Source organism: Rhinatrema bivittatum, chromosome 2, assembly GCF_901001135.1.
Source record: "Rhinatrema bivittatum chromosome 2, aRhiBiv1.1, whole genome shotgun sequence".
NCBI lineage: Eukaryota > Metazoa > Chordata > Amphibia > Gymnophiona > Rhinatrematidae > Rhinatrema > Rhinatrema bivittatum.
Genome location: NC_042616.1, coordinates 444,720,406 through 444,748,232, shown reverse-complemented (window position 1 = coordinate 444,748,232; position 27,827 = coordinate 444,720,406). Strand labels below are relative to the sequence as shown.

General features: G+C 41.1%; 1 protein-coding gene across 2 annotated transcripts in view; it reads left to right on the top strand.

Annotated features, from left to right (window-relative positions):
* The window catches only part of BASP1 (brain abundant membrane attached signal protein 1), a 146,516-nt gene extending 120,570 nt beyond the window's left edge, over positions 1–25,946 (top strand). The window contains exon 2 of one of the 2 annotated variants that reach the window (XM_029590329.1): positions 24,237–25,946. In XM_029590329.1, coding sequence (XP_029446189.1) covers positions 24,247–24,948 — 702 coding nt within the window. In that variant the 5' untranslated portion in view covers positions 24,237–24,246 and the 3' untranslated portion in view covers positions 24,949–25,946. The remainder of the gene's footprint in view (positions 1–24,236) is intronic. The other variant, XM_029590328.1, reaches the window with a different exon arrangement.
* The last annotated feature ends 1,881 nt before the right edge of the window (positions 25,947–27,827 follow it).

Genomic DNA, 27,827 nt, shown 5'->3' with positions numbered 1-27,827 from the left:
CTGGCAGAGGGCAGAGAGTCCCTGCCCTCCACACAGGAAATCAAAGGCTTGATGACCCCAACACATCCCACACATACACAAATGACCCCCCCCCCCACACACATACACAAATGACCAGGCCTCTCTTTCTCCTCAGCCACCTGACCATCTTCCTTACCTTCCGGGATCTGCCCTTTCCTGTTGCCGCTGCTGCCCCAGACCACTAGATCAGCCTTTTGTGCTGCCGTTGCCATCAGATCTATCTTTATTGCTGTTGCTACATCCACTGGAACCAACGTAATGCTATGTTTCGAGAAGACTCTGTGTCAGGGGTAAGAAATGCAAAGATGACACTCATTTAGCTGAAAAGATAGGGAAATCAAAGAGACACACAAATATTGGGAACAAGAAATTAGCCTCTTGAGCAACAATAGATATTCAGAATGAATTCAGTTATGCCACATGGATTGAATGTTGAAATTGAATGGAGTCGTTATTTCAAAAGTTGGACTCTGGTTGATGTTTTTGACAGCTACCATTGCATAAATGCACGTCACCCATGTGGTCATGTTAACGAGCAATGTACAGTATATTTGGAACGCTTCAATGCCGTGGCAATGTGCAGTGCTCTGAGTTATTGCCCAAGCATTTAATAACAATAGTTTTGATGCTAGTAAGCTTACAATGATGGAGTGATATGAGGGTTATTCTCTGAGGTTTCCAATGCTGCTGGATGAGCATTGAATGAAGGGGTGTCTCAAGGAAAGTAAATGTTTTTTATATGCACAAGAAATTTTAAATGCAAAAAAAAAAAGAATCGGAGACCTATGGTTATATATTTATTTATTTATTTATTTATTTAAAATTTTTATAGACCGACATTCATCAGGGATATCACATCGGTTCACATTGTAACGCAAACAGACGCCTGGGGAGGCGTTTTACATCGAACAGAGTTATATCAACAATTTATAACAAATTAACAAAAGAACAATTGAGGGGGGGGGTAAGAGGGGGAATATAAGGAGGGAAAGTAACATTGAATGTTAAATGTTAAGAATAGGCTTTACTAATATATATAAAATAAAATAATATTATAACAGTATATACATATCCAATATGAGGCGATGACATATTAAATAAATTTGAGTATAGTTTGAGAGGAGAGGGGGGTAGAGGAACCTAGGGGGGGGGGGAGAGGGAAGGAGGGTAGAATGTGTAGGGATTAAATGAAACGTAGGGGTAGAGAGATGGGGTGGGGGGGAGGGGAAAGAAGCGAGGGTGGGGTGAAGTGGAAGGTGGGGAAAAAGGGAATTGAGGAAGAAGGGAAAATAAGCGAACTGAACAGTAAGGAGAGAGAGGAGAGGGTGGGAAAAGAGAATGGAGAGAAAGATTGAGAAATTAGGTGTAGGCTTTAGTAAAGAGCCAAGTCTTCAGCTTCCGTTTAAAGGTTTTTGAGCATTCTTCTTGCCGTAATTCAACTGGCATTGTGTTCCAAAGGGTCGGCCCGGCGATCGAGAGCGCTCGGGCTCTCGTGGAGGTAAGTTTATAGAGTTTGGGAGAGGGGGTAGGCATGGTGGCGAGATGTTGGTGTCTGGTAGGCCTGTTAGATTGGTGGAGGCGGAAGGATTCATTAAACCAGTTCATTTCGGGATTGTATAAGGCCTTGTGGACAAGAGAGAGAGCCTTATATTGGATGCGGGATGTAATAGGGAGCCAGTGTAAATCTTTTAATACAGGTGTGATATGATCATTTCTGCGTGAGTTAGTCAAGATCCGGGCTGTTGTGTTTTGCAGTATTTGAATGGGGTGGATGGAGTTGTTCGGAAGGCCGAGGAGAAGGGCATTACAGTAATCGGTTTTGGCAAAGATGGTGGTTTGTAGGACTGTACGGAAGTCGGGGGGATGTAATAGGGGTTTCAGTTTTTTTAAGGAGAGGAGTTTAAAGAAACCGTCTTTTAGTATATTACTGATGAATTTCTTCAGCGTGAAATGACCATCAAGGATGACGCCAAGATCACGGACTTGTTGGGCAAATGGAATATGACTAAGGGGGGGGGGTTAGGATGGTTTTGAGGTGAGATGAGCATGATTTCAGTTTTGGTAGTGTTAAGTGCTAAATGGATGGAAGATAAGAGTTTGTTAATGGAGTGGAGCGTATCGTTCCAGATTTCAATTGCTTTTGATGGGGAGTCAGTGATTGGAATGAGTAACTGAACATCGTCAGCGTAGACATAATGATGCAGGTTAAGATTAGAGAGGAGGTCACAGAGGGGAAGCATGTAAATATTGAAAAGGGTAGAAGAGAGGGATGAGCCTTGTGGGACACCCTGATTGAGGGGGATGGCCTTGGATTTGTGATTTCCTAGTTGGATTTTGCAGTTTCTGTTACTGAGGTAAGAGTTGAACCAGTTGTGAGCAACACCCGTAACACCGATTTCTGTTAATCGTTGTAAGAGAATGGAATGGCTGATGGTATCGAATGCAGAGGAGATGTCGAGAAAGGCCAGAATATAAGATTGCCCTTTATCAAATCCTTTAAGGATATGGTCTGACAGGGAGAGTAGAAGTGTCTCTGTGCTGTGGGATTTCCGGAAACCATATTGAGTAGGTGCAAGGATATGGTTATCTTCGAGGAATTCTGAGAGTTGTTTGTTGACAGTTTTTTCGAGGAGTTTAGAAATAAATGGGAGATTAGAGATAGGGCGGTAGTTGGTGAGATCGGAGGGGTCAAGTTTAGGTTTCTTTAAGATAGGTTTGACGATGGCCTGTTTAAGGGGGACAGGTACCTGTCCCGAGGTAATGGACAAGTTAATGATTTTTGTTAATGGTTTGGCGATAATGGTGGGGATGGTAAGAAGATGTTTGGTGGGTATTGTGTCAGAGGGGTGGGTGGAAGGTTTGGCTTTCTTGATGAAGGATTCGATTTCAAGTGTAGAAGTGCAGTCTAGGGAGGAAAGCGCTTTAGTGTAATTACTGGAGATTGTTCGGTTGAAGTCAAGTTTAGCGTGATTGATGGGAGTTGTGGATGGAGTGGTAAAGTTGGCCAGCAACTTGTCTATTTTGGCTTGGAAGAATGTGGCAAGTTCTTCACATTTGGGTTTAGCTACTTCATCTGGAATGTCGGGGGCTGCTGACTTGGTCAGGGAGGCAACGTAGTCATATAGCACTCTGGGGTTGAATTGGAATTGATGTATTTTGGTTGCGTAAAAGTCTCGTTTTGTCTTGTTGAGTTTATCGCTGTACAGATGTAGGGCGGATTTAAATTGAGCAAGGTGTGTGGGCGTGGGGACGTTACGCCAGATCTTTTCAAATTTTCGAAGATGTTGCTTTAGGTTCTTTAGTTCTTGGGAATACCACGGTTTCCTTTTTTCTTTGTGTATCGGAGAGATGAGTTTTGATTGCAGGGGGCAAGTAGTGTTGGCTATGTTGTTGGTTATGTCATGCCACGAGGCAAGCGCTGTGTCTGCATTGGTGAGATCTATTTGGTCTAGTTTGTTGGAGATCGCTGAGATGAGATCATCTCTAGTACAGTTTTTCCTGTATTGAATGGTTTTGTTGGTGTTGGAATGGTGGATGGATGTTTGTAAAGTGAGAGAGGCTTCGATAAGATAGTGATCTGACCAGGGAATAGGTGTGTGGGAGGGGGGGGTCAACCTGAATGAGGGCATTAGTGAATAGGAGGTCAAGGGTATGACCAGCCTTATGAGTAGGGCAGTGGATGGACTGCTTGTAGCCTAATGCATTTAGTGAGTCAAGAATCGCGTCACATGTTGGGGTACGGGGGGAGTTGTCAACGTATATGACCCGGTATATATGTGTGAGAGCAAATAATAAACTCCACACACATGGTGGTTATGATGGTCTATAATACTGCACGTCTGATGTCTTCTTAACAAGCAATATTTGGTCATGAATGCCTGTACGTTGTATTGGTTACTGTAGCATATGTCAACTGGGCTGTAGTGTGAGGATGTGTGTGCATGTCTCAAGTTACTAAAAATCAAGCACCAGGTGCAAGTTTTGCAGAGTTGTAAAATGTATCAATTCTGCTCTAGTGTAATATGCACACCATGTTTAAAAAAAAAAAAGTGTGTGATGTTACACTTTGAGATCGGTTTGGATTTTCTTTGAATTACTTTTGTTTTACTTCTTTGAAGCAAAGACCTTTTCCAAGGCTACAGGATTTCAACATGTACATCAACAAAACCAGAAGAGCTTGCAGTGAAAGGACTTATTTAGCTCAGATCAGGCTTGACGCCATGTCTCTGTATGGGGAAGCCTATTTTAGCCTAAGCTTAGTAGTTTCTTAGAGTCATTCTGTGCAAGGCTTTGTAAAGATCTGGCCTTAGTAATATATTACCAAAATCAGCCTTGGGGAATGTTTTGAAAAAAATATATATATTTTTTTCATTTGCATGCTTGACACATGACTTCTCACCCTCCATCTACCTCTATTATATAAGAACATAAGATATGCCCTACTGGGTCAGACCAAGGGTTCATAAAGCCCAGTATCCTGTCTCCAACAGTGGCCAATCCAAGCCACAAGTAATTGGCAAGTATCCAAACACTGATTAATGCAGAAAAGAGCAGTGGCTGTTCCGTATTGATTAAAGTAGTTTATGGACTTTTCCTCCAGGAACTTATCCACATCTTTTTGGGTTGTTTTTTTTTTTAAAGCAAGCTATACTATCTGCCTTAGGCACATCCTCTGGTAGTGAATTCCAGAGCTTAATTGTGCATTGAATGAAAGAATTTTCTCTGATTTGTTTTAAATGTGCTACTTGCTGTCAAAAAAAAAAAAAAAAAAAAAGAAACTAGGCTTCAGCAGCTCTTTTACTTTGTTCTGCTGTTGATTTCAATTGTTTAAATGTCATCTATATTTTTAAAAGCAAGGTTGGCTTACTAATACTCAGTAGAATGTGAAGATAGATTTGGAATGGCCCCTCACATGGGCTATCCTTTTTAAAAGGTGCTGTGTGAAAAAAACATTTTACATATACTATAACCTGCCATTACTCTTTCAGTACCTAATCTTGATCTGTATTCTTTTTATTTTTGTAAAGGAAAACCTTCTTTAAAAAACAGACAGGTTCTTTTTTGCTAGCAACGGTTTCTTTTCCTAAAGTATGCAAAGTGCCAAGCCTGGAGTTTTTCCAGTTGAGTAATTATTAGAAAAGGAATTTTGCCTTGTTTAATCCTTCAGTGGATCTTGATGCAGCTGAAGTGGATCGAAAATGTGCTGCTTCCTTTATGTATATATGTGTGTGTGTGTATGTATGTATATATATATATATATAATCTGTGTATGTAGATATATCAAGCAGCAAATATCTTATCCGTGATATTAGCTATATATATCTGCCTGAAATGGATCGATTCTCAGCTTGTTCTATCTGACCTAGAAACTAGCCTGGTTAATTTGCCTCTCACCCTTTCAGCATGGTAAGCAAGAAAACCAAGTACTTTAGGGTGTTTTCACTGTAGCGATCACAATAAGTATCTATTTTTAACAAAACTAACAGCCTAGGCCTTGGAGTAGCACAAAACGGCTTTGTTTCATAATGCTTTTAAGTAGTTCTAAAATTACCCATGCAGATTATTTTTTTGCTTTTCTATTTATTTTTTTCTATTCCCGGTTTATTGCAAATCTTTACCATAGAATGTTGGTGTTCAGCCTCCTCCTCCCTTACCACGTCTCTTTTATATGTATCAGATGTACTTATGATCTTCAAGTAGCCAAGCAAAGCATCTCTAAACTGTCAACCATATAACTGGGTGGGAGGGAGAGCAATCACCTCGCCTCACTTCTGTTGCACAGAGAGCTCCCATCGCGTATGTACTTGACTAGATTCTGTGGCCTAAGCTTAGACTGAGATACAGGCCAAGGAACTACCACTGTGGCTGAGTTAGGATAGCATAGGCAAGGAATTCCATACTGTTTACTCACATCCCAGTCAAGGTTTTTCATCCTGTCCCAAGTCTCTCGCCACCATAGTGGTTGATAAGGATGAGCTGGGAAAAAGGTTTTGTTTTTTTAATTTCGTTATTGGGGTGTTTTTCCATGATTTTTTTGTTTGTTTAATGTTTGTTTAATTTTCTTAAGTTCATAAAACTAAATATTAAAAATAAAATAAAAATGAAAAACCTCAAAAACAGATTTAAAACAAAAACAGGGACTCCCAAAGCCTCCTTACCACCCATTCTTCTTACCCAGAAAAATGCCAGGGCCAGGATCCTTTCCGGGCTCCACTTACCTGGTCCAGAGGGATCTGAAGCCTCGGCCTTGTGTAGTATGCACTGTGGGAGTTCGTTGCAACTTCAGCCTAAGCTCTATACAAAGGCCTGGCTTGGAGGCCCGGTCCTGATGCTTAGGCCTCACTCCAGGGCCTGGCACAGAGGCCGGGTACCGACACCTGAACCTCAGTTTAAGCTGAGACCTGGCCCGGAGGCTGGGTCCTGATGCTTGGGACTTGGCACAGGCCCAGAGTTCGGACATGCCACGGTGATCCTCTTCTGTCTTCTCATCGTCTTCTTAAAAGGACGCTGTCCGCTGGGGACGTGCAAGAGTAACTTTCCAGCACCTTCCTCCTCAGCAGAGGATGCCATTTTGTTCTGTTTTTTACATAAAATTGGTGCCCTCCACTGAGGAGGAAGGCACTGGTGTTAAGTTACTCTGGTGTGTCCCCAGCAGAGCTCATAACTTTTAAGAAGAAAAGAAGAATTCGGCCTCCGGGCCTGGGCCTAAGCAGAGGACCCAGCATCAGGACTAGGCCTCCAGGCTGGGCCCTGTCATCAGGCCCAGGCATCAGGACCTGGCCTCTTGTGTCAGGCCTGGGCTCAGGCACGGGCTTTGGAACCCAGCCTCTGGGCCAGGATCCAGTGTCAGGCCTGGGCCTAAATTGAGGTCCAGGAGTTAGGACCTGGTCTGTGCCCTGGGCCCCCCAGCATTGGGCTTGAGCCGGGGCCCTGGCATTGGATCCCAGTGTCAAGCCTGACCTAGTCAGTCAGAGACCTAGGCGTCAGGACTTGGCCTGGGTCTAGGCTGAGGCCCTGGCATTTAGCCTAGGCCAGGTCCTAGGCATTGTGCTAGGCCATGTCATCTGTTCCCCCATGGATGAGGTAAAGGGGGGTCAGAAAGTTTCCCGACTCCCAGCAAACCTTTTTGGGCCTGGGCCTTTGCTCGGGTCTTGTAGAAAAGGCCAGATGGGTGACTTTTTTTTTTTTTTTTCCCCCAAAATGTAATGTGAAAACCAATGAAAGTTTTGTCAGATTTTCGTTTTTGAAATGAAATGAAATAGGAAATATTGTTGTCATTTCCTATTTTGTTTCTAATGAATTCACATCCCTCGTTGTTGATAACTCAGTAAACATTTCCAGAGATTAATTTTTGTATACGTGCCACTGTGATGGCATGGTAGCTTACTATCCATAAATGTCATTCTTACTGTAGGCCAGGCACGTGATTAAGCCACTTTGATTTGTTGTTCACGTTTAAATTTCTCATTACATTTTAATTTAAAGATTTTGGACTAGTTTTACATGGAATTTAATACTTTCCTAAGGGTTTAGTTTGAATTAAAAATATTAAACTTTTACTTGTTCAGATAAACATTTCTTTCAAATCTCTTCTTCACTGAGCTGTGTGGCATCTCTCGGGGCAGAAGGTGCCTTAGTTATGTCAAGAGCTGCAGCAAAATCTCCAGAGAGTCACACTTCTAGCATCTGATCAGCTTGTTGAGCCAAGCTGCCTGTGACCTGGGGCATTCAAACCAGGAAGAGAGCCAGCTCACCCATGCTTGCTTTTGAACCATATTGTTTGGAGTTTACTGCTCAAATATATCTAGTTGCATGACAGAATCGTCACATATGGGAAAGCTGAAAAACAAACATTAAGTAACCACGTGCTCCTGTTCCTTTTTTTTTTTTAATGCCTTTTCTTGGCATAGCTGGCTGTTTTTATATTTTTATTAGGGAGTGAGCGAGTCCATTTGCAGTGATCCTTCTCATCCTGGGTCTTGTTTGGTGACAAAACTCACTTGTTAGTTTTGGTGTCTTAATCCTTTCCATGGGTAGTGGCTCAAGATACTACCCATGAAACTGTAGACTAGTCAGCACTTAGGGAGCAAATTAGAAAGGAGAAGCCAGAGTTTGGAGAACCAAACTTGTGTGCTGAAACAAAGAGAGAGGAAATTGAAGACTGCAGTTTGATCACCATAAATATAATCAGAGAGATGGGGAGTCTCATAAAATGTTAAGAGCTATATCCAGCATAGGATGTGGAATAGAAGATGACAGAGCATGTATGAACACAAACCATTTTCCTTATCCAGTAGTAGTAAATTGGCTTTATCTATTTCAAAAGTTGAAAGGATTATTATATGTAAAACCGTATGTATAGTGTCTTTGTACATATAGAGCATGGTCAGCCGGAAAAAAGGAGGGCATATTGCTCCTGTAGTAGGTCCCTGGTGAGACCTCATTTGAAATACTGGGTACAGTTTTGGAGACCGCGTCTTCAAAAGGATATATAAACCAGCTGAAGTAGGTCCAGAGGATGGCTACTAAACTTGGCCAATGGTCTTCATTCTAAAGCATATGGGGACACATGACAGAGGAAAGATGAAAGAGCAGAAATATTTCTTTGCAGAAAAGGTGGTGGATGCATGGAAGAGCCTTCCCGTGGAGGTACTAAAGACAAAGACAGTATGTGAATTCATGGACAAGCACAGGGGGTCTCTGAGGGAGTCGCAGGGATTGTAGAGCTGGACAGACTAGGTAAAAAAAAAAGATAAACCTCCTATGGAGCCATATTTCTATGTTTGTGCATAGGAAACTAGGGTTAAAATACCAATAAAAGGAAGTGTGTGTTTGGGGATCTTTCGTGAAAAGGTTGAGCCATTTGTAATGTTGGAAACTCCTAAGACAAAAATGTACCCCAGAATTGAGCAGCACATAATTTAAAGAGAAACAATGTAATTTGTATTCTTTTATCACGGAGCTCAGTCCACAGACATAGGGACTCCATCCCTCAATTGCTAAGTCATCTTTTTTTATATCAGAAGTTCCCAAACCTGTCCTGCTTGTATGCAGATTTACCTCATGCATATTCATTGCGGATATTCTGAAAACCCGACTAGCTGGGGGTCCTCCAGGACAGGTTTGGGAACCACTGTTTTATAAACCATGGACTTTTTTTATTCCAAGTTCCATTTCTCTCTGTATTGTACCCTGGACCTCAGTAAATGGCATCTTGGGTTTTGTGTTTTAAAGATATGGGCTCTCATTGGTTGAAATGACATTAGAGAAGTGATGAATTCCAGCTGGGAGTAAGTTGAATGCAATGTGCATTTGCTCAGGGAGTAATAAATAAATAACAATAAACCATCTGCTGCTATGCAAAGCATACAATTTCTTTGCCTTTATTTATTTATTTATTTTTTTATGGCCGTTGAAAGAACTGAAATGTAAAGTTTAGGGAAACTGCGTTCCCCTGTAGTATCTGCATTGCATTCCTAGATATGTAGGGAATGCCTAGTTTCTGCTCAGTTTCCACTTAACACTAAACTTTTAGTGAAACAAATGGCTTTGTGTCCTGACCACTGATTGGTTAGGGTTTTTTTTTTTCTTTTTTAAATTTAATTTGTGAGATGTGCCAGATGGACAGCAGTGGAGGGTAATATCCATTTATTTTGTTAAAAAGGCTCGCCCTAGGATGACTGCAAGCATTTCCCCCAGTCAAAATATTCAGTTCTTGGAATGTGTTTGGCGTCTGTAAGAGAATGGTAGGTAGCGCACGTCCTCTGGGAGCTAGACTTCCTCCATCGGCCCATTTCATGCAGGCCCCTGAGCTGCCATTCACTGTTGATGACTTCTGACCAGCTGGGAGTGAAGCTGAGCTAGTACTAGACAGCTAAGAGTCTGGTATGCACATGCTAATTTACCAAGGCATTTTGTCCCTCTGACTTCCAGTTTCTGTTTAAAACACTGTCCTTGGGGGTAACACTTTTTTTTTTTTTTTTTTTAAGAAAGGGGTTGGCCAGTGGCATTCTCCACTTTCCACTCCATGGGGGGGGGGGGGGGGGGGGGGGAATGAAGAAATAAACAAAAACCTCTCAAGGTTTGGCAACCTGTCGTGAAACAGGCAGAAAATCACCACTGACTGTACTTCATATTTGAATGCTAAGAAAACAGTTGTTGTGACTTCTCATTTATGATTGTTGCTCATCCAATTTACAAAGCAAACACCCTCCACTTCCTCTCTCCTGGTTCTGAGCTTTGTAGTGACATCTGCTTTTAGTAGCTGTGTGAAGATCTGTTCCCGCACAAGCTCTTGTCCAGAGCCATAGAAACTGACCACTTGAAACCACAGCATAAACCAACTGCACCCACAGAAAACAAACTTTGCTTCCTGTGAGGCAAACCACAAGATTTTAACTTCCTGTCTCTACCCTTTGTCTTTTTAAAAAAAAAAAAAAATATATATATTTTCACCGAGATATTTCTGTGCAAAATGCTTTTTGGGTATCCATAATGAACACAACTTTCTAAACTGTCCACAGTATACCCTATGAGTATGGTTATGGACGTGCATGGGGATGGAACAGCTTCCCTATGAGGAAAGGCTGAAGAGGTTAGGGCTGTTCAGCTTGGAGAAGAGACGGCTGAGGGGGGGATATGATAGAGGTCTTTAAGATCATGAGAGGTCTGGAACGAGTAGATGTGACTCGGTTATTTTCACTTTCGAATAATAGAAGGACTAGGGGGCATTCCATGAAGTTAGCAAGTAGCACATTTAAGACTAATCGGAGAAAATTCTTTTTCACTCAGCGCACAATAAAGCTCTGGAATTTGTTGCCAGAGGATGTGGTTAGTGCAGTTAGTGTAGCTGGGTTCAAAAAAGGTTTGGATAACTTCTTGGAGGAGAAGTCCATTAATGGCTATTAATCAATTTTACTTAGGGAATAGCCATTGCTATTAATTGCATCAGTAGCATGGGATCGTCTTAGTGTTTGGGTAATTGCCAGGTTCTTGTAGCCTGGTTTTGGCCTCTGTTGGAAACAGGATGCTGGGCTTGATGGACCCTTGGTCTGACCCAGCATGGCAATTTCTTATGTTCTTATGTTCATGCTAGCATTTTATAAACTGGCAGGAGCCCCAGTTCATAAAATGCCTTGTATTTCTACCCTGAAAGTATATCTGTCTATTTTCAGTACGTGTATATGTTTGTAATGCAGATGTAACGTATGGCTTCATGCAATATGCCAGCAGCATATCTCGCAGAAACAAACACCAAGCTAAACAGTAGCAGTAGGCAGAAGATTTTTCTTAGCTGGTCATCTAGTCGTTAATTAGGGGATGCGAGAAGCTGAGCTCACGTGTGCCGAGCGGATTTTAAAAGCCGCTGAGATATGTGCGTATCTCCCGCAGTATGCCCATCTTGAAAGTTTTCAGAGTGGAGCTTGGGCATGGTCTGGGTGAGGCATAGGCATTACAAGGCGTGAACCAAAGATGTGCACGTAAATACTGATGCAACCTGGTGTGTGCCAATGGCCCCCTGCCATGTTAACTTCTGCTGTGGATGCTGTGTAAGTTAAAACTTTAAAAAATTAGGCAAATCTTGGGGTTTTAAGGGTCAGTGGGGGGAGTGAAGGCTATCAAACCAGGAGGGGGGGGGGGGAGGACCTATCTCTTAACTGGGTGAATTGGGGACAAACTGGGAATGGTGTCGGCGTGCACCCCTTTTAAAATCCCCTGATTAACTTGTTAGAAGCGGGATTTGTGAGCCCATGTGCGTGCTCACTTAAAATATGGCGCGCACATGTGCGTGGCCAGGCTATTTTTTATGTTAGAAAATGGCCGCGTACCTGGGTGTGGGCCAACGTATGCGCGCCAGTGTACACATGTGCCCTGTTTTGAAAGTTACCGTCTCTGTGCACTTAACACAGATAAAACCTATTGACATTTCAATGGCATACATTATAGCAATTTTCAAAAGCCCATTTACATAGAATAACGTGCATGTAAAATCCAGTTTTTAAGTGTGTAAATGCTTTTGAAAATTAGGCCCTAAGGATCCTGTGCAGTGTTTTGAGAGTTAATTTGACCACAACTGTACAATGGAAAGCTATATTTCAAAGATTGGCAACTACCTCCTTCATACATCTGGGCTATATATGCCAACTTTGCAACTCTTTTGATTGACACAATCATGCCACAGTGATACAGTAGTAAATATGACTGGTTATTAATGCATGTAATTGTCTTTACCATGGTATGCCTCAAAATTAATCTCAAATGCTTCCAACATCTACAGTGTCCAACTGCTAGAATCCTGGTAAGGGCCAAAACACATAAGTCAATTGCACTAGCTCCCAGTCAAATACAGCATACAATTCAAGAGTCTTTGCTTTGACTTTAAATGTGTAAACAACATGGCGCAATTATCTCTCCAAGCTGTGCTTACCTACATTCCCACAAAAGAATGGTTTTCCTCCTAAATGGCTCTCCTTGCTTCTTCCCTCTGGTTTCTGCCAAATTAACGTGCCCTAGACTTTGCACATTCAGCTGCTACGCCCCAAACCTATGGAACAGGGTACCACCACCCTTATGCCTCGAGAAGTCTTACCTTACCTTCAGGAAAAGAGCCAAGGCTTGGCTATTCAGCCAGGCCTTCCCTTAAATTTCACTGTAAGACTGGATCAGTTGTGACAAAGACAGCAATTCTTCTATCACTTGATTAATGTGGTCTTTATGCCCAGCCCGTTCTTGTTCCGCTATGCCTATTGTAATCTGAATCAGAAATGTAGCACAAATTTGATTGTAACCTGCCTGGTAAAGGGAGAATATCAAATGTTTATAAGTAATATGCATGTAACAACTGTAACGAATTCGCGTGCAATAACTCAGAAATAAATGCGGAGGCAGGCAATAAAGTGTGCACTCTGCTTCTGAAAATACTTATTTGCATACCTGCTTGGAATCACCAGTTAGCCAATAGCTTTTACCAGTTCACTGGTGGGGGCTTAGAGTAAACACTTTACTCTAAGCCCCCACCAGTTCACCCAGCCCTCCCATCCCAAAAACTACAGGCAAAAGACAAGTCCGATTTCGACTGTGTGAGACACAGTTATCAGGTGTAAAAGCATATGGACGAATTCGGTAATGTATGCAACAAATACCACTTATGAAACAGCAACTTATGCACCTGCTTCCGAATTTCGCCCCAGAATGCTCCAAGCCAACCCTTTTTTTCCCCTGTTTATATTTATGCCCGACACTTAAGTACAAACATGCTCTTGAGGTTTATAAAAGAGCATATACCTTATGCGCATTCTAATTTTGCAGATGTACACCCCATGCAACTCTCTGAAGAGGGAAAAGTTTTGCATCCTTCGTGAGCAGAGGACAGGGTGATATGTTAATGTTTCTGGTAATAACCTAGCAGGGCCGGTCGTGTTCCATCAAAGGCTTGAGGAGCTTGTGGCAGAAATAATTGGCCCAGGGATCACCAGCTTTCTTATATTTGGTCATTTAAAAAAAAAAAAAAAAAAAAAATGAACCTGGCCTATGTACAAATCATTCATGAAACTTTATTGGGAGTATTGGGTGCAGTTTTGGAGACTGTAATCTCCAAAAGGAAAGAAAGAGAGAGATTTAAGGCAACACAGAGGAGGGCTGTGAAAATGGAAGTCCTATGAAATCAGACTTAAGGACTTACATTTGTATATCCTAGGGGAGAGGAATGACAGAGGGATATGATGGGGATATTAAATTACCTTGGCAGTGTACATGCGCAAGCGGGAGGCATTTTTCAGTGGAAAGGTAGTCTCAGAAAATGAATCACAAGATTGAATGTCGGTATATAAGATGATTGAATGTCGGTATATAAAATAAATAAATAAATAAATGTTCAAAGGGGGGGGGGGGTCAGTTTGGGACCAAGGCCATAGAAAAAGCGTGTTAAATATTCAGGGGAGGTGCTAAGGTGGAAACTGCATGTGAATTCAAGTATGAGCCTTAGTTTTGAGGGAGTAAAGATCAAGCTGGGAGATAAAGTAGCCTCCGTGATCTGTAATAGAAAGGGTAAATGTGGGACTAGATAGGCCTTAGTCTTAAACTGAAACAGAATGATGGCAGGTAGTCGTACACAAATTCTATCCAGTCTTTTGGAATTGAGTGGAACTTTAATGCATTTCTTCAAAATGTCCCTCTAGAATACTAATTCTGATGGCCTCAACTTCATCTAAACCCATTTGGAAAATGGTTGGCCCAAAAGCAGTACCAGGATCTGGTTGGATCCCATAGGGTGGAGAGAATGGTTTGTCTGCCTTCTCAAAACATGATACTTTTGTGAGAGTGTGGTGTTTTTTTTTTTAATGCCTTTATTTAAAGCCTTCTTTCTGAAGGAAAGGAAGATGTGAGATTGCTGTGTCTGTGTCCCCACAAGAACACTTTTGTGTTGTCCTATCCACACCAAATTTTCAGAACACATCAGGGAAGACATGTGGACTCTGACAGGGGTGGGTTTTTTTTCATTTTTTGATCCCTTGATATCTACAGACAGTGGACACATGCATGCCTGCATCCCCACACAAATAGGCTCCTAGAACCAGCTTGCTAGTTCCTTGGAAATGGGAGTGGTGCTACAAGATTGGAGAAGGGAGGCACTGGTCCCGTTTCACAAAAGTGGTAATGAGAAGGCGCTGGAAATATTTACTAGTCAGCCGTACCTTGGTGGTGGGGAAAATGGAGAGACTGCCTAAGAAAAGGATAGTAAGCTATTTACAGTCCAGTAGGTGCAGTATTGCAGGCAATATGATTTTACCAGCGGAAGATTGCATCAAACGAATCAGATTTTTTTTTCTATTGGTTGGCTAGATAATTTAAAGGGTATGTGCTAGATGTCATTTATTTGTATTTCAACAACGTTTTGGATACTGTCCTGCATAGGAGGTTCATGAATAAAATGAGCATCCTGGGAGTGAGGCCCAAGGTGGTAGATTGGATTATAAATTGACTGATAGATGATAGTGGTAAATGTAATTAATTCAGAGGAGAGAAATGTGATTTGTGGAGTGCCTCAGGGGATTGGTTCTGGAGCTAGTTCAGTATCTTTCAGGCCGATGCAATACAGACACGCTAAAAATGTCTTTTTTTTTTTTTTAAACACATGCACAATTGCCTCTTCTGTGAGCTTGGTGCAATAGGCAAATGAGCGACTCTGCTAAAAAGGATGTGGTAGGGATAAATTGTGTGGCCCTAGTGTGTCCATGGCATCTGCACTCGGGAGACATGGCTGGCTGCGGGTTAGAAAAACAGACTCTCGATTTTATGAGCGTCCCTTTTCCTTACCCGTGCACAGCCACAGGTTAGGAAAATGGACGCTTGTAAATTGAGCGTCCATTTTCCTAACTTGGCCATCACAAGACATTTTTTTTTTTTTAATTATATTTTATTACACTTTTCAAATTTTACAATAACAAATATATTCTTTGCCATCTTGCAATATGAGTGCTAATACAATAAGGAAACATCTCAATGTACATACATTGAAACTAGAATTCTCTATACAAAAAGAAAAACCCTCTATCTTTAAGCACTGATTCATTATAGAGGTAATAATAGGGGGGGGGGGGGGGGGAGTAACAGAAATCACTGAGGAGTTCTCATATGAGAAATACAACAAATAATAATCATTCGAGTGGCAGCTTCTTAAATATTAATCCGTCATGATGTTACTACTGTTACTGGGTTTCTAGCACTTAAGAAATCTCTAAGTTGAGATATATCAAAGAAAATATATGTAGAGCCATGCCAACCTACAACACATTTACAGGGATATTTTACAATGAAGCTTGCACCCAAGGCCAAAACCTCAGGCTTCATCTGAAGAAAAGCCTTGCGGCGTAATTGTGTGGCTTTGGCAAGGTCTGGAAATATCCTTACCAGGCCACCACAAAAAGAAACTCTCAAGTTCTTGTAATAGGTGCGCATGATCAAATTTATATCTTCTTCAGAAAATAGAGTTACAAGAAGTGTCTCTCTCCTCGTTACCTCCACTTCCGAAGCTTCCAAGTATTGTGTCAGGTTTGCTAAGTTATCCAAAATATTATTTCTGGTATTATCCTGTTTTGAGACAGATGTATCACTTTTTTTATTACAGGAATCTTCTCCTGAGAGATTTTCAGGAAATCTCCCAGGTATTTCTTAAGAGTTACTAGACATAGTTCGTCTTTAACCACTGGGAAATTAAGTATCCGAATATTCAGATGTCTGATAGAGTTTTCTAATGACTCCATTTTATGTAATGTAGCTAGTCTTTCTCTTGAGAAGGCAGCAGTTACCTCTTTCAGTTCTTTAACCTCCGTTTCTACTTTTTGGATAACAGTTCCTTGTTCTTGTAAAATTTGCTGGTGGTCATGTGCTACTAAATCAAGTTTGGCTGAAACTCCCTGTAACTTTAGAGACTGCTCTTGTAGCTTAAAATCCATTCCAGCTATAAGCTCCCAAATGGAGTCTAGGGTTACAATTGCTGGTTTTTCAATCCTACATGCTTTCAGACTCACCCCGCTAGCTCCTAGGGTCGTATCAGTCCTCACCACTGCATCATCCACGCCTTCTCTCCTTCCTTCTCCTCCATTCTGGCTTTTAGGGGTAGAAGTCGTCGCATCCCATGGAATCACACCTTCGGCTCCCCCCGACTGGGTTGCTTCACCCGCATTTCTTCGGGGCTCTCCACTAGCTCCCGGGGATTCCGGGGAGGAAGCTTGCAGCAATTGTTTCGACGTCGGCGGGCTCAATGATATTTCTCCCGGCGAAAATGGCTCTCCTCCAGTCACTCCGCCAGCGGGAGTTGCCGCCCGTCCTGTTGAAGTAGCGAACTCTCTGATTAATCTCTGGTCCGAAGGTAGAGTGGATTCGGTGGGGTATACTCGCACTCTACCTTTCCTTTTGTGGGGCATAATTCGAGGTAAAACCAAAGTTTCAACAGAAGAAAATCTGGAATCAGCCGGAGCCTCAGAGAGACGCTGCCACTCGATCGGCCATCTTGGTTACGCCCCCGCCCCCTAAGACATTTTTTTTTTTCACGATGCTGCTTTCTGTGGTTCCTCCGACTTAATATCGCCAAGATATTGATATTAAGTCAGAGGATCCACAAAAAAAGCAGTATTAGCTACGCGCTGCTTGGACACAAGTTTTGGATGCTCTCCACTTATTGCATAAGGGGTCATGGACACATGTCCAGCCGTTCGCTAGCCTGAGCGCACAGTATTGCATCAGCCTGAAATTATGATTGATATTGTGTGTGTGTGTGTGGGGGGGTTTGAAGGAAAAGTTTGTCTCTTTGCAGGTGATGCTAAAATCTGTAATAGAATGGCCATCACTTCTTTTTATGTCTGCTCCTCCAGGGATCTAAGAGAACTTCCAAGCATTTGACCTCTCCTGAGGCTAAGATTCACTGCCAAGAAGTGCAGAGTTGTGCATGTAGGGTAGGTGCAGAAGTGCAAAGAGCTGTACATGAGGGGACGGAATGTGTACGACCTGGGAGAGAAACCTTTGGTTAGAGTGTCAAGTGATCTGAAGATAGTGAAGCAGTGGGACAAGGTAATGATTAAGGCCTGGAGGGATGCGTAGGGACATAACCAGCGAGATAAAGGAAGTGATAATACTCCTGTTTGAGTCACTAGTGAGGCCCCACCTGGATTACTATGTTCGGTTCTGGAGGCCGAATCTCAAAAAGGATAGAAACAGAATGGAAACGGTCCAGAGGAAGGCAACCAATATATTGCAAGGTCTGCACCAAGAGACATGTGCAATGAGATTTCCTAAATACATATATACTCGGGAGGAAAGGAGATCCAGGAGGAGGGGCGGATAGAGGACAGGTATTGAAAATATACAAACAGTAAAGCATTTCCAATAATGATAAAATTTGTTACACAATACAATCTGTTACGTTATTTTGTGAAGTGTTTTCATTGGTGTATAATGGTGAGCTTAAGTGCTTCCTTCCTGCCTGGTACAGTGTGTAGTTTGAGCATGCCAATTTTTTCACTCTTTTTGTGAATTGATCATATCTTTGTAACTATTTACAGTATGTGGTTATCTAGCACTCTTGCTTTCTCTAATTAAGGTATTGGCTAGCTATTTTTGTTCCAGTACCAAAATAATATGTAAAACATGTTTTTAATGGAATGCTTCCTATAACCTTTTCCTCTTTCAAGGGAACATTGATTAGTGCACTGTTGTGAGGAATATATCTGATAGAAGATTACTACTGTGAGCGCTTGGTGTATTTTTATGGCCGTTTTTGTAAACGCAAACCAAATATGGTTTAACCTTCTAGTTGCTGCTATTGGGTGTTGCGGATGGAGGTGGGAAGTTGAGTGGGGAAACTTGAAAAGTAGAAACTAGGATTTAGAATATAATGAAACAAAGCTGTGAATGAAACTGGAGTATAAGACTATCTGGCCATATTGAGCCTTTTTGTTGAAGTGGCATGCCGCTGATGGCATAATATCTAACACAGGCCTGGGAAACTAGTGCCTTAAGTAGTTTAAAAAACAAAACATTTTTGTACTTCGTGTAGGAGAACTTGCAGTTTTAAAAATCTGATTTGTGTGTGTGTGTGTGGGGGGGGGGGGGGGCGACGAACAAAAGACTGAGCTTAGCCGATGCTTTGCCCAAGCAGTTTGCTATGGGACAGCGGTGTGTATATGACATCTCCATTTCTCACAGAGCTGACCAACGTGCTTAAAACTGGCTCAGGCATGACAAGAGCTGTGAGATAGCGTGTTCCTGGCACTCCCCACCCCCTATTTACCACAGTGCAGAGGACATGAAAATAAAGAAACTTGCGAAATATAGATGATAAAAGCCTGACTGGGTACGAGACCAACATGCTCATCAATTGCAGGTCTCGCATGTTGGGCATGTGTCTCACGCTACTTCTGTGGCCTGATTTAAAAGAGAATTTTAGAAAATTCTGAAAGGAAGCTTCGTTTCAAATAAACTTTTATAAACTCCCTCCAAATATTCTTGGAGCCAGGAGGCTAATGTATAAATAACTTCGTCTTCTCTTTAGCATTATTTTGACTTGCAGGAGCCATGGTGCTTTCAAATACGGATACAAAGTAATCATCTGACTTACAAAAAAATGAAACTGAAGCTCTGCCACTGTTCCCAGGGCTGCAGTCTTGGGGTGGGGAGGAGCTGCTTGCAGTGCCTGGCATGTAGCGGGCTGCACGTACTGTGGCTGTGGAATTTATCGTCTTGACAAAACAATGCTCTGCTAAGATTTAGGTATGGTCAGCTTATCACGTCGTCTGTGCACTGCAGTAAACTGGTTGCTTGGTGCACAAACGTTTCTTAGAAACATAGAAATGACAGCAGAAAAGGACCAATAGCCCATCCAGTCTGCCCCCCAAGCTTCCCATGGTAGTATCTGCCAAGCCATGCAGATCACCCCCCCCCCCCCCCCCCCGTGTATCCATCAGTTTTGCTTGACGTGCTTTGCTTATGGACTTGGCCGTAGAAGCAGTCCTGTGTTTTTTCCTTAATGTCTGCTCTTCAGTACCCCATACTGTGTGTAAGAAAAAAAAGTCATGGCTCGTGTTGGTTGTCTCTGAATCCATGTTTCTCCTTCCTTTGAAGCAGATAGCGAGGTTGCATCAAAGCATCAAGGCGTGTTGGTTAAGGGTAGTAATCCCATATTTTCTGTTAAAGGTAGTAACTGTTGCTCTGTTCAGGTTACCCCCCATACTTATCAATTCCCCAGACTGTAAAACTAGGGGTCCTCTTTGGATGCTGTCTGAATCCAATTCCCCTTTTCACCTGCATTGAAGCAGAGAGCAATTTATTTATTTATTTATTTAAAACCTTTTCTATACCGTCGTTTAGTATTGCACCGTCACAACGGTTTACAATGAGGCACGTAAATATATATTTGGTGAAATTCTTGCTAACAATGTGCCAGGATATTTATCGGTAACAAGTATTCATAATATAAGGTGTATGTTGTGTGGTCTGGATCTTGTCCTTTTAATGGTTCATGGAAACCATACAACTGTTGCTCTATTTACTTACTACAGATCTCTTAAGCTATTACATGATAATGTATACTTATAGGTGTGGTATATGGTGACTTAGCTTGTTCAATTAGACTTCAGAATTTCCATTCTCAATGTTAAATGCTTTCTTGAAAAGCCATGTTTTCAAACTTTTTTTTAAAGAGTTTTAGGTCTCTCTGTAATCTTGTTTTCTGTGGCCATGAATTCCATAGTGCAGGTCCGGCTAGTGATAGTGCTCGTTCTCTGACTTGGGTCAGTTTTGCTGTCTTGATTGATGGGATGGTTAGTAGAGCTTTATTAGCTGATCTGAGATTTCTCTGTGGGATGTGTAGGCGTAGTGCTGTGTTTAACTAGTCTGCTTTTTCTTCATTTATCAGTTTATGAATTGTGCATAGTGTTTTATAGTGCACTCTTTGTTCTATTGTCAGCCAGTGCAGTTCGGCAAGTGTTGCAGTTGCATCAAAAGTATGAAAGCTTATTGGTTAAGGGTGGTAAGCACCGCACCAGCAAGCTACCCCCATGCACACTTTCTTTATTGCCTTTAGGACTTGGCTTTAGAAGCAGTGCTTTTTTCCTTATGTCTGCATATTAGTATCCCAGACCATGGAAATCAGAGACCTCTGTTGTCCTCTGAATCCAATTCCTCTTGTTCTCCTGCCATCTAAGTGGGGAGCAATGTTGGCAGTTGCATTAAAAGCCTCAAAGCATATTGGTTAAGAGTTGTAATCTTCATGCCGGTTCCTAAGGGTAGTAACCGCTGTACCAGCAAGTTATCCCCCTGCACTATTATCTCATTTCCGTCCTTTAGCCTGTAGAGATCCACAGTGTTTATCCCAGGCTGCTTTTGGATAAACACTATGGAAATTATAGGGTCCAACATGTACAGACAGCATTTTTGTGTGTTAAATGGGGTGTCCAGGTTTCCTGCACACATTTTAAACAATGAGAATTAAGGTTTTTGTTATGTTTTGTGACTTCAGCTATACATTTATACTTTCCAATATGGCTGTAATTCATACCTTTCTTTTACTGCAGGTATTTTTATGCCATTGGTACATTTTTTTTTATTTCAACCATGTTAGTGTTAATATAAAATACACCATTGTGTGTTGCATATTGTAATTGTAATATTTTGTTTAATATGAATTGGTGGTTGAAACTTAAAAATGTTTAAAATACTTCAGATTTCAATAAATCTGTTGATGATTTGTATAATTCTTCTGTGAGGCCTCATGAAAGCAAAATAGTTTTGACATTGAATCTTTGGGACATGCATCCTTATAGACACACAATATGCTAATGAAAGGACATTGACATAAGTTAATTTATGTGGAAGTGTAATGCATCCCCATCTTTAGTAAATTAACTTTTTTTTTTTTAAAGGCATCTAAAAACGTATGCACCTAAATTGGAGTATGTACAGCACTAAGACTTGGATGTCTAGTAATTTTCTGAACATCTACTCCATTTTTAATGCAGCTGAGATTAGACATACAACTATGGAATTTGACACAGTAAGAAGTGAATTTTAAAAGCCCGGCACGCGCATTAATTGGGGGATGCACAAATAAGTCGGGCTCACTTATTTTTACAAGCTGCCCGGATACATGCATATCGTGCACATCTTCAAGGAATTTAAAAAGGGGCAGAGCATGGTCTGGGAGGGGAATGGGCATTTCAGGGCGAGAACCAGAGAGATACATATAATACTTCTGTGATCCAGCATGCGCCGAGGCTCGCTGCCGTGTAACATTACTTCTGTTATGGATGATGTGTAAATGAAAAAAAAAAATAAAGAAAACTAGGCAGATCTGTGAGGTTTTATAGGTGGGGGAGGGGGAGTGAAGGCTATTAAACTAGGAAGTTTGGAGGATCTATCTTAACTCGGTGAACTGGTAAAACTGGGAATAGCATTGATGCACAGCATTTTAAAAATCCCTTGATCTACGCAATAGAAGCAGGATTTGCAGTCACCCACTTAAATTTGGTGCATGTGTTTATCGGCAGACAATTATAATATGAGCGTTTTTGTTATAAAATGGCTGCGTTCTTGGCCGCGGGCCGACGTATGTGTGCCCGCGTGCCGGTTTGACAGATAGTCTATCAAGAAAATTTTAAATGGGCTACGCCTGTAAATTTTTGGGGTTTATGCGCGTGGCCGGGCCTTGAGCGCATTTTCCGAATAGGCCTGGCCACGTGCGTAAACCCCGGTACGCGCCGAAGTGCCGGGCATGTCCAAAGGGGGCGGGGCAGGCTGGGACAGCACCATTCAACACTGTATTGGGGAAGCATTCGCCGTTTCTGGACGGCTCCTGTAGATCACTTCTGCTCCAGAGGCGCAGTAACTACCAAAATAAAAAATTGAGGATAGGTTTAGGGGGTGGGGGGGAGAGGGGAAGAGGGAGCTGGGAAAAATGCCTGTGTCGCCGTGCGTAATGGGGAAATCCACCCCCCACCCCATGCACGCAAGTCGCGGGCCCGACCGCACTCGCGCGCTGCTATTGGATTTAATAACATGCATAAGCATGTTATAAGATCAGTGCGTCCATGTGCGCGCACTGCTTTAAAAATCTACGCCTAAGTGCATAGATTGTGAAAAGAAGAATTGTGACAAGAAATGGCTCTGTCTGATTATAGGAAATGACCAAGGCTCTCCTTTCTTTATCACCCCGCAAATCAAGAGCTACGCATAGAGGGGTTTAAGATCACAATTAGGTTTCTTATTTAAAAAAAAAAAAAAAAAAAAGTCTGTAAAAAGACCAGTCAGGAATGTAACTCTGTGGTTTCAGTTGATAGTTTTCACTATGTTAATTGCTGTATTTATCTAACTTGATAATGTGAGAGGAAGTGCTGCTTCCATTTACAATAAGTAATGCATTAGAAAACTTGCCAGATGGACTGATAGGAGTGACACCAATTACTTGGCCGTCATTTCTTAATTGACCAGCATGTTGCTAGTGTTCAGATGACTATAACCTCTCTGGCTGAAATAATACCTGGCTTCTATGATAGTCATTATGGACCTGATTTACTGCAGTTTTTCCCCTTTAGATGGTGAGGAAAAAAGTCTTAGTAGATAAGGCGTATATGCTTCAGATCTTCAGAGAGATGGCCATGTTAGTCTCGTGTAGCAAAAATGACAGGAGGCGGGTGGCACCTTTTAGACTAATCAACTTATTGAGGCGTGAGCTTTCAAGGACAGAGCACGTGTCACTCCATTTTGCAATACTATACTATTTTTTGAACATTTATGTAGGTATTTTTATTTATTTATTTTTATTTTTAGCTTAGCTTTTTGTTCTCTGTGAAATTATTTATTTTAGATGAATTAAGTTGATTGATATGATACAGACTTCTGTTGCAAAACTGCAAGAAAAAGATCCATTTCTAAAGTGGGGATTAGATTACATTTCAAATATGATCAGAGGAGGCAAGGTAATGCAGGAACAAGAGCTCTCCTCTCTGTGGTCCTGGCTATATGGACCTGTTAAATTCTTTTCAAAAGTTAATTCAGGAACATATAGAGTTAGTATAATAAATATAGTAGGATGCTTGTGGCTTCCAAAGCAGAGGCCATATGCTTTCAGTGTGATAATTATTTTGGGCAGGTACATTATATAATTACTGTAAAGATTTTAAAAATGTATGTATGTAAAATTATTTATATATACGCCTTCCAGTCACTATTTGTATGATCTCCTCTGTTTGTTTTTAAAATGTTTTGTGTACCTAACGTGCAATTTTAACGGTCATCAAAAGATTCATAACTCATAAAATACTGGAGAAACTATCCCTTACATGAATCTCTATGCTAGTGTAGTACTGAAATCTTGAATACTGCTTTTAGTGATTGTAATACTGAACTGCTAAATATGTTCCTTGCTTATGTGGTGTGGATTGTATGTTGAAGGATTTCAGAACTTGACACAAAATGACCTGCTAAATAAATTCACAGTTTTTTATCCATATGATTATAGAACTTAAGATAATAAGCAGATGCACAGTCCATTTGCAAGTGTTTTATCATTCTAAATTATAAAATTATATGGTATTTCTCATTTTTAAGGGAGATGTAGTCTGTCATGTTTGATTTTAGGATATTGGAATCGGGAAGTGTTTTTAAAAGCATGAATTACCTCTTAAAATTCTACATGTGATAACTGGTTGTTTCCTTGTTTGCAGAACTCCAACCATGGGAGGCAAGCTAAGCAAGAAGAAGAAGGGATACAATGTGAACGACGACAAAACCAAAGACAAAGACAAAAAGGCTGAAGGAGCAACCACGGAAGAAGAGGAGACGCAAAAAGGGAGTGACGAGACCCAGATTGCCACGGAGAACGCGGAGGTGAAGGAGAACAAGGACGAGAAGAGCAACTCGCAGGTTGCTGACAACAAAACAGAAGACAAAGGAGGAGAGAAGGATGCCACAAGCAAAGAGGAAGTTAAGAAATGTGAACCGGAGAAGGCTGGAGCTGATGCGAAAGCCGAGCCTGCGAGCACAGAGCCACCAGCATCCAAGCAAGAGGAGCAGACTGCAGCCCCTGCTCCTGCACCCACTGAGCCGCTCAAAGCCTCTGAGGCCACCGCTGACGCCAAGGTAGCGGAAGCCACAGCCCCCAGCAAAGCCGATGACAAGAGCAAAGAGGAAGGGGAAGTCAAAAAGTCTGTGGCTCCTGCACCACCTGCAGGGCAAGAAACGAAAAGTGAGGCGGCACCAGCTTCAGACTCAAAACCTAGCAGCAGCGAGGCTGCACCTTCTTCCAAGGAGCCTCCAGCATCGGAAGCCCCTAGTTCCACTCCTAAGGCCTCTGAGCCCGCAGGACCAGCAGAGGAAGTTAAAGCACCTGAAGTCCCAGCGCCTAATTCGGATCAAACCGTAGCAGTTCAAGAGTAAAATGGACAGCCTGATTTGAAATGGCAACGGAAAACAACCTGCGATGATGGATATTTTTTTTATTTTATTTTCTTTTTTTCAGCTATACTAACAAACTTGATTCCAATCGAAAATAACCCACATGTATTGCCCAAAACAGGATGTTTCATCAACTTAAAAAAAAAAAAAAATGCAAATAGTATTTTTTGTGTGTGCGTGCGCGCGTGCGCGTGTGTATGTGTGTGTATGCTGAGGGGGGAAAGATCCAAAATACACATTCCACCAATTTTGCAAATTCATAATAAAATAATAGTGAAAAGCAAACCCTGGAGTTGAGAGAGAGAACCCATTTCCCATCTGAAGAACAGTTATAAATGCACTCCGTCAATGTACCAAACCTTTATTTTTTTTATCCTTTTTGTTTTTTGGCTTCTGTGACGCATGGTTGCAGGAGTGATGTTTTTGACTTTGCCCATTGGGCCTGTGCCAAGGCAATCGGATCTTTATGAAAACAGTATTTTTTTTTTTTCGTTTAATTTTTTTTATTTTTGCAGTCTATATTATTATGATGAGTAGTTCTCTCTTTTTAACCATAAACAGATGATGACCAAACTTTTTTTCAGACACACACCTGCTTTAGCTGTTCACGTATTTTTTTTTCCCCCTCCACACTGGTCCTCTGACACTTATGTGCATCTCCTCCCCCCCCCCCCCCCCCCCCCCGATATTTTTGGGAGTAACGAGCATTCTCATCCTACTTAGCCTACCTAGAGTTCTCATGACAAGTTAATGCATGTCTGTGGTTGGGTGCACCTGTAGTTTTGTTTCTTGGTCAGTGGAAATGAAAAATGGGGGGGAAAACATTCTGCATTCACTGCAGTTCCAGTTTCTCTTCCATTCTGTGTCACAGATGCTAACATGCCACTCATTGGAAAAAAAAATTAAAAATAAAAAAAAAAACAAAAAACAAACGAAAAAAAGGATGTAAAATGGATGCATTGAAATTATATGTAATTGTATAAATGGTGCAACAATAATAAAAGTTAAATAATTAAAAGTATTGCCAGTTGATTTGAATCATTTTTTTTTTAAATGTTCATTTGCTCTCTTTGTTCATTTCAATGTAGAATAAGGATAATTTCAAGGAAGGAGGAGGATGTTTGAAAAGTGTACAAGCTTTGCTTTCATTCATGCTTAGCCTGGCTCAGGATGAAGGCACTCGCCAATTTATGCCTTCATTCTCTTGCTTTGATGATAATCTTTTGTTTCAAATTGAGATTTCCTAGGCATTTTAACAGATTGGCATTCCTACAAAGGTGGTAATGCCTTTACATTCACCCATTTTGGAAATGAATAGATGAGAGATTTTTTCTGAGTTTTTCTCTTTTTTTTTTTTTTCCTGAAAATCCGTGGCTCTTGATTTCCCAATAGTTATTTTTTGTCTTAATGATAAAGCTTTCACTCGTTTGTTTACGTGTCAGAACCACACTTAGAAAAAAAATTCAGAAACTTTCCAGTGTATGTATTAATAAGCCGGGTATTGGGTATCTCTTATTGTGCTAGAAGTTAGCATGGGGCAAGCCTCTTCAATCACAACAGGTACCCTGGAGTGGTATTATTTATATATTATTAACATATCTTAGTCTATTATAAGAGAGAGTTATTTGGGTTTGAAAGTAACTTCATTAAGTGAATAATAGAAAATATGAACTGTAAAGATGCAGAGCATACCAAAGTGACAAAATAAGAGATCAATGTATGATGGTGGTATAATAATTAAGCTCATCTTAGAATATTGACAGGAGGTACAACTGATTATCAAGTCTCAAGTGCCCAAACCAGAAGCCAGTAATCATATATATGCTTATTTTTGCTGCAGAAAAGTTGTTTACTGTACAATGGAATTTAATTAGAACAACAGAGTGCAACTCAGTTTGCTTCACTGGTAGCATGCCTGGACCTATGCATGGAAAGAGTACACTGTACATATTTGAAAATGAAGTCCTGGGTTTGGTTTTGTTTTTTTTTCAGAAGGAGTTTCTGCATTTTGTGTTCAGTGCAAAATTTTGTATGGAGAGAGCCCAAAATGGCTGGAATGTTCTAGACTCCCAAATGAACAAGCATTTATATGTATTATGTTAGTTTACATATAAAGGTCCATAAAATTAATTGGCTTGGGCATCTATTGGCCCTTTGTGTGCCCATGCTGTATAATCATAGATCAAGTACACTTTTTTTTTTAGGTGAACATTTTTGATTCCAAATAAGTGAATTTAAAAAGTACTTCCCTTTTCACACAGCTCAACATATCCTGTTTTGAGATTGGCATTCTCTGTTCCAGGGGCTTCTCATTTCCAGGGCAGGCACATCACTTTCTTTAAGGCATGGATGACTCTCTTACTTCATCTATCAAATTGAAAGCATGAATGGGGAGCTTTAAAAAGAACTATCATCCAATCACTGTCCTCTAATCTCTTATGACACCTTCTCTGATTGAAAAACATGTATCAGCCAATGATATGCTTCAATTTTACATCTTCTACATTTTCATTGGATGTTAATTGCTTCTCATTATTATCTTTCAAAGCACGACTACATAATGACATTAGATTTTGGTCACAGATTAAACAGTTCATGGTGATACCAATCAAACATTGGGAGTCAGAGTAATTTTTTTTGGGTGATAATAAACCTGGATTCAGTTTTCAATCAGCAGTTATTAATATTTCAGATAGGAGGTTATCTGCAATTCAAGAACAGATTTTAAATATAAGGCCTATACTTTGTTCTAGGTATACAAACACTTCATATTTTGGTGAGATTTGTTCAGGTTTATTAGACAGTTGCAAAGGAAATTGTATTTTCAACAAAATCCTTCAACATCATTTGTCTATTATCAA